At 40.1% G+C, this 15891-nt stretch overlaps 1 protein-coding gene across 1 annotated transcript in view; it reads left to right on the top strand.

The window, feature by feature from the left end:
- The window catches only part of LOC309524289 (rab-like protein 6), a 43857-nt gene that overhangs the window by 21167 nt on the left and 6799 nt on the right, over nt 1–15891 (top strand). The window contains exons 3-9 of the mRNA XM_082208746.1: nt 3492–3539; nt 3638–3693; nt 5029–5120; nt 7295–7435; nt 9479–9584; nt 11804–11907; nt 13721–13941. Coding sequence (XP_082064872.1) covers nt 3492–3539; nt 3638–3693; nt 5029–5120; nt 7295–7435; nt 9479–9584; nt 11804–11907; nt 13721–13941 — 768 coding nt within the window. The remainder of the gene's footprint in view (nt 1–3491; nt 3540–3637; nt 3694–5028; nt 5121–7294; nt 7436–9478; nt 9585–11803; nt 11908–13720; nt 13942–15891) is intronic.

Genomic DNA, 15891 nt, shown 5'->3' on the forward strand with positions numbered 1-15891 from the left:
AGGATGCAGGAGGAGACAGGAAGTAGAAGGATGCTTCAAGGGGGAGGAGTGGTACCCAAGGAAGAGGAGGAGGAAGGATGCAGGAGGAGACAGGAAGTAGAAGGATGCTTCAAGGGGGAGGAGTGGTACCCAAGGAAGAGGAGGAAGGATGCAGGAGGAGACAGGAAGTAGAAGGATGCTTCAAGGGGGAGGAGTGGTACCCAAGGAGGAGGAGGAAGGATGCAGGAGGAGACAGGAAGTAGAAGGATGCTTCAAGGAGGAGGAGTGGTACCCAAGGAGGAGGAGGAGGAAGGATGCAGGAGGAGACAGGAAGTAGAAGGATGCTTCAAGGGGGAGGAGTGGTACCCAAGGAAGAGGAGGAGGAAGGATGCAGGAGGAGACAGGAAGTAGAAGGATGCTTCAAGGGGGAGGAGTGGTACCCAAGGAGGAGGAGGAAGGATGCAGGAGGAGACAGGAAGTAGAAGGATGCTTCAAGGAGGAGGAGTGGTACCCAAGGAGGAGGAGGAGGAAGGAGGCAGGAGGAGACAGGAAGTAGAAGGATGCTTCAAGGAGGAGGAGTGGTACCCAAGGAGGAGGAGGAGGAAGGATGCAGGAGGAGACAGGAAGTAGAAGGATGCTTCAAGGGGGAGGAGTGGTACCCAAGGAAGAGGAGGAGGAAGGATGCAGGAGGAGACAGGAAGTAGAAGGATGCTTCAAGGGGGAGGAGTGGTACCCAAGGAGGAGGAGGAAGGATGCAGGAGGAGACAGGAAGCGGAAGGATGCTTCAAGGAGGAGGAGTGGTACCCAAGGAAGAGGAGGAGGAAGGATGCAGGAGGAGACAGGAAGTAGAAGGATGCTTCAAGGGGGAGGAGTGGTACCCAAGGAAGAGGAGGAGGAAGGATGCAGGAGGAGACAGGAAGTAGAAGGATGCTTCAAGGAGGAGGAGTGGTACCCAAGGAAGAGGAGGAGGAAGGATGCAGGAGGAGACAGGATGTAGAAGGATGCTTCAAGGGGGAGGAGTGGTACCCAAGGAAGAGGAGGAGGAAGGATGCAGGAGGAGACAGGAAGTAGAAGGATGCTTCAAGGGGGAGGAGTGGTACCCAAGGAGGAGGAGGAAGGATGCAGGAGGAGACAGGAAGTAGAAGGATGCTTCAAGGGGGAGGAGTGGTACCCAAGGAGGAGGAGGAAGGATGCAGGAGGAGACAGGAAGAAGAAGGATGCTTCAAGGGGGAGGAGTGGTACCCAAGGAAGAGGAGGAGGAAGGATGCAGGAGGAGACAGGAAGTAGAAGGATGCTTCAAGGGGGAGGAGTGGTACCCAAGGAGGAGGAGGAAGGATGCAGGAGGAGACAGGAAGCGGAAGGATGCTTCAAGGAGGAGGAGTGGTACCCAAGGAAGAGGAGGAGGAAGGATGCAGGAGGAGACAGGAAGCGGAAGGATGCTTCAAGGAGGAGGAGTGGTACCCAAGGAAGAGGAGGAGGAAGGATGCGGGAGGAGAGAGGAAGTAGAAGGATGCTTCAAGGAGGAGGAGTGGTACCCAAGGAAGAGGAGGAGGAAGGATGCGGGAGGAGAGAGGAAGTAGAAGGATGCTTCAAGGAGGAGGAGGAGGAAGGATGTGGGAGGAGACAGGAAGTGGAAGGAGGCTTCAAGGAGGAGGAGGAGGAAGGATGTGGGAGGAGACAGGAAGTGGAAGGAGGATTCAATGAGGAGGAGGAAGAGGAAGGATGCAGGAGGAGACAGGAAGTAGAAGGATGGTGGAAGGAGGAGAAGGAAGGATGCAGAAGGATGCTTCTAGGAGGAGGAGTGGTACCTAAGGAGGAGGAGGAAGGATGCAGGAGGAGACAGAAAGAAGAAGGATGCAGGAGGAGACAGGAAGTAGAAGGATGCTTCAAGGAGGAGGAGGAGGAAGGATGTGGGAGGAGACAGGAAGTGGAAGGAGGCTTCAAGGAGGAGGAGTGGTACCCAAGGAGGAGGAGGAGGAAGGATGCAGGAGGAGACAGGAAGTAGAAGGATGCTTCAAGGAGGAGGAGTGGTACCCAAGGAGGAGGAGGAGGAAGGAGGCAGGAGGAGACAGGAAGTAGAAGGATGCTTCAAGGAGGAGGAGTGGTACCCAAGGAAGAGGAGGAGGAAGGATGCGGGAGGAGAGAGGAAGTAGAAGGATGCTTCAAGGAGGAGGAGTGGTACCCAAGGAGGAGGAGGAAGGATGCAGGAGGAGACAGGAAGTAGAAGGATGCTTCAAGGGGGAGGAGTGGTACCCAAGGAAGAGGAGGAGGAAGGATGCAGGAGGAGACAGGAAGCGGAAGGATGCTTCAAGGGGGAGGAGTGGTACCCAAGGAGGAGGAGGAAGGATGCAGGAGGAGACAGGAAGTAGAAGGAGGCTTTCCCCATTTCCCCATTTCGAGGTGTGGGAATAAAGAGAAATAAAACAATTAGAAATATTAGAAATAGAAAGTAAAGAATAGATTAAGAAAAAGAAATGGAAAAGAAGAAATAGAATAGAATAATAAGAAATAGAATAATAGAATGAGAAGGAACAGAAATAGAAGAATAGAATAGAAGAATAAGAAATGGACTCACAGAATAAGAGGAAATAGAAATGGGGAATAAGAAATAGAAGAAAAAGAAATAGAAATGGAACAATAGAAAAGAATACTAAGAAATAGAATCACAGAAAAATAGAAGAAGAAATAGAAGTGGAAAATAAGAAAAAGAAGAAAAAGAAAAGAAATAGAATAATAGAACAGAATACTAAGAAATTCAATCATCTAAAAATAGAAGGAGAAATAGAAATGGAAAATAAGAAATAGAAGAAAAAGAAATAGAATAATGGATAAGAATACTAAGAAATAGAGTAATAGAAAAAGAGAATAAGAAATGGAAAAATAAGAAATAGAAGAACAAGAAAAGAAATAGAATAGAATAGTAAGAAATTCAGTCATCTAAAAATAGAAGAAGAAATAGAAATGGAAAATAAGAAATAGAAGAAAAAGAAACAGAATAATAGAAAAGAATACTAAGAAAAAGAATCATAGAAAAGGAGAATGAGAAGAAATAGAAATGGAAAAATAAGAAATAGAAGAAGAAGAAATAGAATAATAGAAAAGAATACAAAAAAATCATTGAAAAATTATCGTAGATAATTTTATATATATATATATATATATATATATATATATATATATATATATATATATATGAATAAAGAAGAAATAGAAATGGAAAATAAGAAATAGAAGAACAAGAAATAGAAGAATAGAAAAGAATACTAAGAAATAGAAAAAATATCATAGAAAATAATATATATATATTAGAATAATATATATATATTAGAAACGGAAAAAAAGAAACAGAAGAAATAAAAGGAAAAGAAACGATAGAAGAGAATACTAAGAAAGAGAATCGTAGAAAAATAAGAAATAGAAAGAGAAAATCACAAAAGAAAGGGAAATGGAAATCATCTTCATCCGGGTCCTGCGTTCGAATCCTGACCCATTTTCTGCCCTCGTTTCCCTAGCGACCGATGACATCGTCAAGGTGGAGGTGTGGGACGTCGTCGACAAAGGTGAGCCCCTCCCTCTCCTCGGGGCGGGACCCCGGGGGGTCATCCAGACTGACCCCGCCCCCCCGGCGGCCATTTTTAATTTTCGTTTTTGGGCGCAGGGAAGTGCAAGAGGCGAGGCGACGGGCTGAAGCTGGAGAACGACCCCTCCCAGGAGGTGAGAGGAATCACGAGAATAATAATAATAATAATAATAGTGATAATAATTAATAATAATAATAATAATAATAATAATAATAATAATAATAATAATAATAAAATAATAAGAGTGATAATAGTGATAAGAGTGATGATAATGATGATGATGATGATGATACTGGGCAAGAGATGTAGGACATAAAAATAATGATGATAATAATAATAATAATCATAATGATAATAATAATAATAATAATGATGATGTTGATAGACTGGGCAAGAGATGTAGGACATAAAAATAATGACATAAAAATTATCATTATCACATTATTATTATTATTATTATTATTATTAATAGTGATAATAGTGATGATGATGATAATAATAATAATAATAATAATAATAATAATAATGTTGATAGACTGGGCAAGAGATCTAGGTCATAAAAATAATGATAATAATAATATGATAATAATGATAATAATAATAAGAGTGATAATAGCGATGATGATGATAATAATAATAATAATAATAATAATAATAATGGTAATAATGATAGATTGGGCAAGAGATGTAGGACGTAATAATAATAATAATAATGATGCTGATGCTGATGCTGATAGACTGGGCAAGAGATGTAGGACATAAAAATAATGATAATAATAATATGATGATAATAATAATGATAATAATAAGAGTGATAATAGTGATGATGATGATAATAATAATTATTATAATTATTATTATTATTATTATTGTTATTATTATTATTATTAATAATGGTAATAATGATAGACTGGACAAGAGATGTAAGACATATTAAATAATGATAATAATAATATGATGATAATAAGAATGATAATAAGAATGATGATGATAATAATAATAATAATAAAAATAATAATAATAATGATGGTAATAATGATAGATTGGGCAAGAGATGTAGGACGTAATAATAATAATAATGATGATGATGATGATGATGATGTTGATAGACTGGGCAAGAGATGTAGGACATAAAAATAATGATAATAATAATAATAATGATGATGATGATGATAATGATAATAATAATAATAAGAGTGATAATAGTGATGATGATGATGATGATGGTAATAATAATAGTAATAATAATAAGTATAAGGATAATAATGATAGACTGGGCAAGAGATGTAGGATATAATAATAATGATGATGATGATGATAATAATAAAAATAAGATTAGTTTGGGCCAGAGATGTAGGACATAATAATAATAATAATAATAATAATAATAATAATAATAATAATAATAGTATTAATAATAATAATAGTATTAATAATAATAATATTTCTCTCTCCCCTCGAACCCGAGGCCGAGGCGGCCCTGGCCCTGGACGCCGAGTTCCTGGACGTCTACAAGAACTGCAACGGCGTGGTCATGATGTTTGACATCACCAAGCAGTGGTGAGCCGCCCCTCGAACCCGCAACCCCAGGGTAGACCCCTGAACCCAGAACCCCAGGGCGGCCCTTTGAACCCGCAACCCAGGGCGGCCCCTTGAACCCAGAACCCCAGGGTAGACCCTCGAACCCACAACCCAGGGCGGCCCCTTGAACCCAGAACCCCAGGGTAGACCCTCGAACCCACAACCCCAGGGCGGCCCCTCGAACCCGCAACCCCAGGGTAGACCCTCGAACCCACAACCCCAGGGCGGCCCTTCGAACCCACAACCCCAGGGCGGCCCCTTGAACCCACAACCCCAGGGCGGCCCCTTGAACCCACAACCCCAGGGCGGCCCCTTGAACCCACAACCCCAGGGCGGCCCCTCGAACCCACAACCCAGGGCGGCCCCTCGAACTCGGAACCCAGGGTGGCCCCTTGAACCCGCAACCCCAGGGCGGCCCCTCGAACCCAGAACCCCAGGGTAGACCCGCGAACCCGCAACCCAGGGCGGCCCCTTGAACCCAGAACCCCAGGGTAGACCCTCGAACCCGCAACCCAGGGCGGCCCTTTGCAACCCCAGGGCGGCCCCTCGAACCCAGAACCCCAGGGTAGACCCTCAAACCCGCAACCCCAGGGCGGCCCCTCGAACCCAGAACCCCAGGGCAGACCCTCGAACCCACACCCCATGGCTGCCCCTCGAACCCGCAACCCAGGGCAGCCCCTCGAACCCAGGTCGGCCCCTTGAACCCGAGACCACGACCCACCTCCAGGCGGCCCCTTGCCCCCGCCACCCCACTCTAGAAGGGCCCCTCGAACCCGCCACCCCCCCAAATCTCCTCCCTCGAACCCGCCACCCCCCCAAATCCCCTCCCTCGAACCCACAACCCCAAAATCCCCTCCCTCGAACCCGCCACCCCCAAAATCCCCTCCCTCGAACCCACAACCCCCCAATCCCCTCCCTCGAACCCACAACCCAGGTCGGCCACTCGAAGCCGAGACCACGACCCAACTCCAGGCGGCCCCTTGCCCCCGCCACCCCACTCTAGAACGGCCCCTCGAACCCGCAACCCCATGCCAGGGCAGACCCTCGAGCCCGCAACCCCAGGGCAGACCCTCGAACCCAGAACCCCAGGGTAGACCCTCGAACCCGCAACCCAGGGCAGACCCTCGAACCCACAACCCAGGGTGGCCCCTCGAACCCAGAACCCCAGGGTAGACCCTCGAACCCGCAACCCAGGGCAGACCCTCGAACCCACAACCCAGGGTGGCCCCTCGAACCCAGAACCCCAATCCCCTTGAACCCAGAACCCAGAACCCCCAAATCTCTTCTCTCGAACCCGCAACCCAGGGCGGCCCTTTGCAACCCCAGGGCGGCCCCTCGAACCCAGAACCCCAGGGCAGACCCTCAAACCCGCAACCCCAGGGCAGACCCTCGAACCCGCAACCCAGGGCAGCCCCTCGAACCCAGGTCGGCCCCTTGAACCCGAGACCACGACCCACCTCCAGGCGGCCCCTTGCCCCCGCCACCCCACTCTAGAAGGGCCCCTCGAACCCAGAACCCCCCAAATCTCCTCCCTCGAACCCGCCACCCCCAAAATCTCCTCCCTCGAACCCACAACCCCCCAATCCCCTCCCTCGAACCCACAACCCCCCAATCCCCTCCCTCGAACCCACAACCCAGGTCGGCCCCTTGAACCCGAGACCACGACCCAACTCCAGGCGGCCCCTTGCCCCCGCCACCCCACTCTAGAACGGCCCCTCGAACCCGCAACCCCATGCCAGGGCAGACCCTCGAGCCCGCAACCCCAGGGCAGACCCTCGAACCCACAACCCCAGGGCGGCCCCTCGAACCCACAACCCCAGGGTAGACCCTCGAACCCGCAACCCAGGGCAGACCCTCAAACCCACAACCCAGAGCGGCCCCTCGAACCCAGAACCCCAATCCCCCAGAACCCAGAACCCCAATCCCCTTGAACCCAGAACCCAGAACCCCCAAATCTCTTCTCTCGAACCCGCAACCCAGGGCGGCCCTTTGCAACCCCAGGGCGGCCCCTCGAACCCAGAACCCCAGGGTAGACCCTCGAACCCGCAACCCAGGGCAGACCCTCGAACCCACAACCCAGAACCCCAATCCCCTTGAACCCAGAACCCCCAAATCTCTTCTCTCGAACCCGCCCCCCTGTTTCCCCCTTCCAGGACCTTCAGCTACGTCCTGCGGGAGCTGCCCAAGGTGCCCCACCACGTCCCCGTCTGCGTCCTGGGCAACCACCGGGACCTGGGCCACCACCGGGTCGTCCTGCCCGACCACGTCCGGGACCTGATCCGCACCCTCGACAGGTGAGACGCCCCGCAGGGAGAAAGCCAGCTCCTCAAGCCCCATTGCCTGGCATGGAATGGAAGGGGCTCCCCGCAGGGAGAAAGCTAGCTCCCCAAGCTCTATTGCATTGCATTGTATGAGGGAGGAGCTCCCCGCAGGGAGAAAGCTAGCTACTCAAGGTTGCATTGCATTGAAGGGACTCCCCGCAGCGAGAAAGCGAGCTCCGCAAGGGGTTTCTTGCATTGCATTGCATTGGATTGCATTGTATTGTATTGTATTGTATTGAATGGTAAGAGGCAGGAAATCCCCGCAGGGAGAAAGCCAGCTCCTCAAGCTCTATTGCCTGGCATGGAATGGAAGGGACTCCCCGCAGGGAGAAAGCTAGCTCCCCAAGCTCTATTGCATTGCATTGTATGAGGGAGGAGCTCCCCGCAGGGAGAAAGCTAGCTACTCAAGGTTGCATTGCATTGCATTGAAGGGACTCCCCGCAGCGAGAAAGCGAGCTCCGAAAGGGGTTTCATTGCACTGCATTGCATTGCATTGCATTGCATTGCATTGTATTGAATGGTAAGAGGCAGGAACTCCCCGCAGCGCGAAAGCCAGCTCCTCAAGGTGTGTTTTATTGCATTGCATGGCATTGAATGAACTCTCTGCACTGAGAAAGCTAGATCCTCAAGGCGTTTCTTTGATTGCATTACATTGCATTACATTGTATTGTATTGCATTGCATTAGGTAGGAGCTCCCCGCAGGGAGAAAGCCAGCCACTCAAGGGGTTTTTTTGCATTACATTGCATTGAATGGAAGGAACGCCCCGCAGGGAGAAAGGCAGCTCCTCAAGGGGTTTCTTGCATTGCATTGTATTCTATTGCATTGCATTAGGTTGGAGCTCCCCACAGGGAGAAAGCCAGCTCCTCAAGCCCCATTGCCTGGCATTGAATTGAAGGGGCTCCCCGCAGGGAGAAAGCTAGCTCTTCAAGGGGTTTCTTGCATTGCATTGCATTGCATTACATTGAATTGAAGGAACTCCCCGCACTGAGAAAGCGAGCTCCTCAAGCTGTTTTCCATTGCGTTGCATTGCATTGTGTTGTATTGTATTGTATTGAATGGTATGAGGGAGGAAATCCCCGCAGGGAGAAAGCCGGCTCCTCAAGCCCCATTGCCTGGCATGGAATGGAAGGGACTCCCCGCAGGGAGAAAGCTAGCTCCCCAAGCTCTATTGCATTGCATTGTATGAGGGAGGAGCTCCCCGCAGCCAGAAAGCCAGCTCTTCAAGGCGTTTCTTTGCATTGCATTGCATTGCATTGTATCGAGTGGTAAGAGGGAGGAAATCCCTGCAGGGAGAAATCTAGCTCCTCAAGCTCTATTGCATTCCATTGCATTGCATTGTAGGAACTCCCCGCAGGGAGAAAGCCAGCTCCTCAAGGGGTTTCCTTCATTGCATTGCATTGCATTGTATTGTATTGAATGGTAAGAGGAAATCCCCGCAAGGGGAAAGCTAGCTCCTCAAGCTCTATTGCATTGCCTGGCATTGCATTGAAGGAACTCCCCGCAGCGAGAAAGCCAGGTCCTCAAGGCGTTTCTTTCATTGCATTGCATTGCATTGTATTGTATTGAATGGTAAGAGGCTGGAACTCCCCGCAGGGAGAAACCCAGCTCCTCAAGCTCTATTGCATTGCATTGAAGGAACTCCCCGCAGCAAGAAAGCCAGCTCCTCAAGGCGTTTCTTTCATTGCATTGCATTGCATTGTATTGTATTGAATGGTAAGAGGCTGGAACTCCCCGCAGGGAGAAACCCAGCTCCTCAAGCTCTATTCCATTGCATTGAAGGAGCTCCCCGCAGCGAGAAAGCCAGCTCCTCAAGGCGTTTCCTTTATTGCATTGCATTGCATTGCATTGCATTAGGTAGGAGCTCCCCGCAGCGAGAAAGCCAGCTCCTCAATGTATTTCTTTTATTCCATTCCATTGCATTGCATTGCATTGTATTGAATGGCAAGAGGCAGCAGCTCCCCGCAGCGAGAAACCTAGCTCCTCAGGCTCTTTTTTTTCTCTCCCCGTTCCCCAGGCCGCCGGGCGCCTCCTACGTCCGCTACGCCGAGTCCTCCATGAAGAACAGCTTCGGCCTCAAGTACCTCCACAAGTTCTTCAACATCCCCTTCCTGCAGCTGCAGGTAGCCAGTGCGAATCCTGCCTTCCCAAATCGGGGTCAGGCTGGATGACCCCCGGAGCCCAATGGGCCCAAAATTCACATTTCCGCCCCGTTTTCCCCCCCTTTTTTTGAGTCTTGTAATCTGTTTTCTTTTGGGTCTTAGAAAGGTAGCGATATATTCTCTATAATTCCCCCAAAGTTCGTTACTCTTTTTACATTATTGGTGTGATTTTCCTTAATTTCAATTTAATTTTTATTTTCCCTTAATTTAACGATTATATATATATATATATATATATACACACACACATATAATATTCCTAAAAAGTTCTTTGCTTTTTTACATTATTTGTGCAATTATCTTTAATTTAATTTAATATATAATATTTCCCAAAAGTTCTTGGCTTTTTTTACATTCTTTCTGTAATTTTCTTTAATTTAATTTATTTCTCCCTTAATTTAACGATTTTATCTATATCTATATCTCTATCTATCTATCTATCTATCTATCTATAATATTCCCCAAAAGTTCTTTGCTTTTTTACATTCTTTCTGTAATTTTCTTTAATTTAATTTTCCCTTAATTTAACGATTATATATATATATATATATATATATATATATATATATATATATATATATATATATATATATAATTCCCCAAAAGTTCTTTGCTTTTTTACATTCTTTCTGTAATTTTCTTTAATTTAATTTTCCCTTAATTTAACGATTATATATATATATATATATATATATATATATATATAATTCCCCAAAAGTTCTTTGCTTTTTTACATTCTTTCTGTAATTTTCTTTAATTTAATTTTCCCTTAATTTAACGATTTTATATATATATATATATATATATATATATATATATATATATATATATATATATATATATAATTCCCCAAAAGTTCTTTGCTTTTTTACATTCTTTCTGTAATTTTCTTTAATTTAATTTAATTTCCCTTAATTTAACGATTCCCCCCCCATTTTCTTGACAATGCCACGATGTAGCGATATATTAGATATAATTCCCCAAATTTCTGTAATTTTCTTTAATTTAATTTAATTTCCCTTAATTTAACGATTCCCCCCCCATTTTCTTGACAATGCCCAGATTTATATATAATTTCGCTTCTAAATTCTCATAATTTCTCTTCTAAATTCTAATCATTTCGCTTCTGAATTCTAATAATGTCGCTTCTAAATTCTAATCATTTCGCTTCTAAATTCTAATCATTTCGCTTCTAAATTCTCATAATTTCGCTTCTAAATTCTCATAATTTCGCTTCTAAATTCTCATAATTTCGCTTCTAAATTCTCATAATTTCATTTCTAAATCCTAATCATTTCGCTTCTAAATTCTCATAATTTCGCTTCTAAATTCTCATAATTTCGCTTCTAAATTCTCATAATTTCATTTCTAAATCCTAATCATTTCGCTTCTAAATCCTAATCATTTCGCTTCTAAATTCTCATAATTTCGCTTCTAAATTCTCATGATTTCGCTTCTAAATTCTAACAACGTCGCTTCTAAATTCTAATAATTTCGTTTCTGAATTCTAATAATGTCGCTTCTAAATTCTAATAATTTCGCTTCTAAATTCTAATCATTTCGCTTCTAAATTCTCATAATTTCGCTTCTAAATTCTCATAACTTCGCTTCTAAATTCTCACGATTTCGCTTCTAAATTCTCACGATTTCGCTTCTAAATTCTAATAATTTCGCTTTTAAATTCTAACAATTTCACTTCTATATTCTAATCATTTCGCTTCTAAATTCTAATAATGTCGCTTCTAAATTCTCACAATTTCGCTTCTAAATTCTCATGATTTCGCTTCTAAATCCTAATCATTTCGCTTCTAAAATCTCATAATTTCGCTTCTAAATTCTCACAATTTCGCTTCTCAATTCCCATAATTTCGCTTCTAAATCCTAATGATTTTGCTTCTAAATGCTCAAAATTTCGCTTCTAAATTCTCATGATTTCGCTTCTAAATTCTCATGATTTCGCTTCTAAATCCTCATAATTTCGCTTCTAAATTCTCACCATTTCGCTTCTAAATTCTCATAATTTCCTTTTGCGTCCGCTGCTGAATATTTCTCTGTGAAAATTGGATTTTTTCCCTTTCAATCCTCTTTATATATTTATTTATATATTATTTATTACATTATAATATTATATATTATTTATTTAAATATATTTATATATATTATATTCCCCCCCCCCCCAGAGAGAGACGCTCCTTCGTCAGCTGGAAACGAACCAATTAGACATCGACGCCACCCTGGAGGAGCTGTCAGTCCAGCAGGAGACGGAGGACCAGAATTATGAGATGTAGGGCTAATTAATAATAATATTAATCACGTGAATGCTTATTAATCATGATAAAATGATAATAAAGTAATTAAAAAATAATGGGAATAATGGGAATGCTTAAAAACATCAATAATGCGATTTTTTTATGAAAATCAGTAATGTGAATGCTTATTAATAATGTGAATGCTTATTAATAATAGTAATGTGAATGCTTATCAATAATGAATAATAGGAATGCTTATTAATAATAGGAATAATGGGAATTCTTGCGGATAATATCCATAATGGGAATTCTTATGAATAATATGAATGCCTATTAATAATGTCAATAGTGTGAATGCTTATTAATAATATTATTAATGTGAATGCCTTATTAATATCAAGAGCATGGATGCTTATTAATATTAATACTGTGAATTCTTATCAATAATGTCAATACTATGAATGCTTCTTGAATAATGTGAATAATGAATAATGTGAATGCTTAATAATATTAATGATGTGAATCATTATTAGTAATATTAATGTGAATGCTTATGGATATTAATGATATGAATGAATATGAATAATGCTTATTAATAATGTCAATAACGTGAATGCTTATTAATAGGAATAATATGGATGCTTATTAACAATATCAATAATATGAATGCTTAATAATAATGTGAATGCTTATGAATAATATTAATGTGAATGCCTATTAATATCAAAAATATGAATTCTTAATAATAATATGAATGCTTATGAATAATATGAATAATATGAATGCTTATGAATAATATGAATAATATGAATGCTTATGAATATGAATGTTAATGATTAATAATATGAAAGCTTATTAATAATATAAATAATATGAATGCTCAGTAATATCAATAATATGAATTCTTAATAATAATATGAATGTGAATGATTAATAATATGAATGCTTATTAATAATATGAATGCTTATTAATATCAATAATATGAATTCTTAATGATACGAATGCTTATGAATAATAGTAATGTGAATGATTAATATGAATGCTTATTAACAATATGAATAATATCAATTCTTAATAATAATGTGAATGCTTATGAATAATATGTATAATATTAATATGAATGCTTATTCATAATATGAATTCCTAATAATAATATGAATGCTTATGAATAATATGAATAATATGAATGCTTATGAATATGAATGTGAATGATTAATAATATGAAAGCTTATTAATAATATAAATAATATGAATGCTCAGTAATATCAATAATATGAATTCTTAATAATAATATGAATGCTTATGTATAATATGAATGTGAATGATTAATAATATGAATGCTTATTAATAATATGAATGCTTATTAATATCAATAATATGAATTCTTAATGATACGAATGCTTATGAATAATAGTAATGTGAATGATTAATATGAATGCTTATTAACAATATGAATAATATCAATTCTTAATAATAATGTGAATGCTTATGAATAATATGTATAATATTAATATGAATGCTTATTCATAATATGAATTCCTAATAATAATATGAATGTTTATGAATAATATGAATGGGAATGATTAATAATATGAATGCTTATGAATAATATGAATGCTTATTAATATCAATAATAAGAATTCTTAATAATATGAATGCTTATGAATAATATTAATGTGAATGCTTATGAATAATATGAATAATATGAATGCTTATTAATAATATGTATAATATCAATCACGTGAACTCTTATGAATAATATGAATAATGTGAATGCTTATTAATAATATTAATAACGCCGATAATAATATTAATAATGCCAATTAATAATATTAATCTCCCTGCAGATTCCTGGAGGCCATGGAAGCCCGCAGCCGGGGGGCGCCCTCCCCCGAGACCCCGTCGCCGGGACCCCCCTCGCCCCCCGACAACGCCCCCGAGGGGGGGTCCGGCCCGGGGACCCCCAACCCCACCGAGACCCCCACCCCCCAAAGCCCCCCCCAAGCGCCAGCCCCCCCAGCCGCCCCCCGGCGCAGCTTCATCGCCCGGATCTTCGGGGCGGCGGCCGGTGAGTGTCGTTAGTAAGAATAATCAGACCTTGATAATAGTATTAATAACAATAATAATAATAATAATAATAATAATAATAATAATAATAATAATGATGTCCAAATACTACTACTACTTATTATTATTAATTTATTATTATTAATTTATGATGATGATGATGATGATTGCTACTACTAGTACTAGTAATATATTGTTGCTGTTTTTGTCGTTATTATTATTATTATTATTATTATATTTATTCCCTACTACTACTACTACTTATTATTATTATTATTATTATTATTATTATTGCTACTACTAGTACTAGTAATATATTTTTGCTGTTGTTGTTGTCGTTGTTGTTATTATTATTATTATTATTATTATTATTCCCTACTACTACTACTTCTTCTTCTTCTTCTTCTTCTTCTTCTTCTTCTTATTATTATTATTATTGCTACTACTAGTAATAGTAATATATTGTTGCTGTTGTTGTCGTTATTATTATTATTATTATATTTATTCCCTACTACTACTACTTATTATTATTATTATTATTATTATTATTATTATTATTGCTACTACTAGTAATAGTAATATATTGTTGCTGCTGCTGCTGTTGTTGTTATTATTATTATTATTATTATTATTATTATTATTATTATTATATTTATTCCCTACTACTACTACTACTACTTCTTTTTCTTCTTCTTCTTCTTCTTATTATTTTTGTACTACTAGTAATAGTAATATGTTGTTGCTGTTGTTGCTGTTGTTGTCGTTATTATTATTATGTTTATTCCCTAATAGTAATAATGTGTGTGGGGGGAATGATGTACAATAATAATAATAATAATAATAATAATAATAATATCCAAATACTACTACTACTACTACTACTACTACTACTTATTAATATTATTATTGCTACTACTAGTAATAGTAATATATTGTTGCTGTTGTTGTCATTGTTAGTATTATTATTCTATTTATTCCCTAATAGTAATAATGGGGGGGGGGGAATGATCAGGATTTTTTCCGGTGGGGGATGATGTACCTCAATAACAATAATAATAATAATAATAATAATAATAATAATAATAATATCCAAATACTACTACTACCTATTATTATTATTATTATTATTATTATTGCTACTGCTACTACTACTACTACTATTACTACTACTACTACTACTTCTTCTTCTTCTTCTTCTTCTTATTATTATTATTATTATTGCTACTACTAGTAATAGTAATATATTGTTGCTGTTGTTGTTATTATTATTATATTTATTCCCTAATAGTAATAATGGGGGGGGGGGAATGATCAGGATTTTTTTTGGTGGGGGACGATTGGGGATGATGTACCTCACTAATAATAATAATAATATCCAAATATTACTACTACTACTACTACTACTACTACTACTACTACTACTTATTATTATTATTATTATTATTATTATTATTATTATTCCCTAATAGTAATAATTTGGGGGGGGGAGAATGATCAGGGTGTACTTTTTTCTGGTGGGGGACGATTGGGGATGATACCCTAGTAGTAGTAGTAGTAGTAGTAGTAGTAGTAACAATAATAATATATAATTATTTATTATTTGTATTATTATATTTCTTATCATACTTCGTATTATATCTAGAAAATTAATACCCTAATAGTAATAATTTGGGGGGGCATTGGTATTTTAATAGTGATGAAGATGATGAAGATGATATTTATACCTTAATAGTAATAGTTTTTTTTTGGGGGGGGCAATTTTTTTGGGGGAACGATTGGGGATAACGTACCTTAATAATAATAATTACAATATTTATGCCCTTCTACTACTACTAATAATAATAATGATATACATATAATGATGATGATGATATTTATACCCTAAAAGTAATAATTGGGGGGTGGGAACGACGATCATAATAACAGCGATAATAATCCTAATAATCCTAAT

Source organism: Podarcis vaucheri, assembly GCF_965113315.1.
Source record: "Podarcis vaucheri genome assembly, chromosome: Z".
Taxonomy (NCBI): Eukaryota; Metazoa; Chordata; class Lepidosauria; order Squamata; family Lacertidae; genus Podarcis; species Podarcis vaucheri.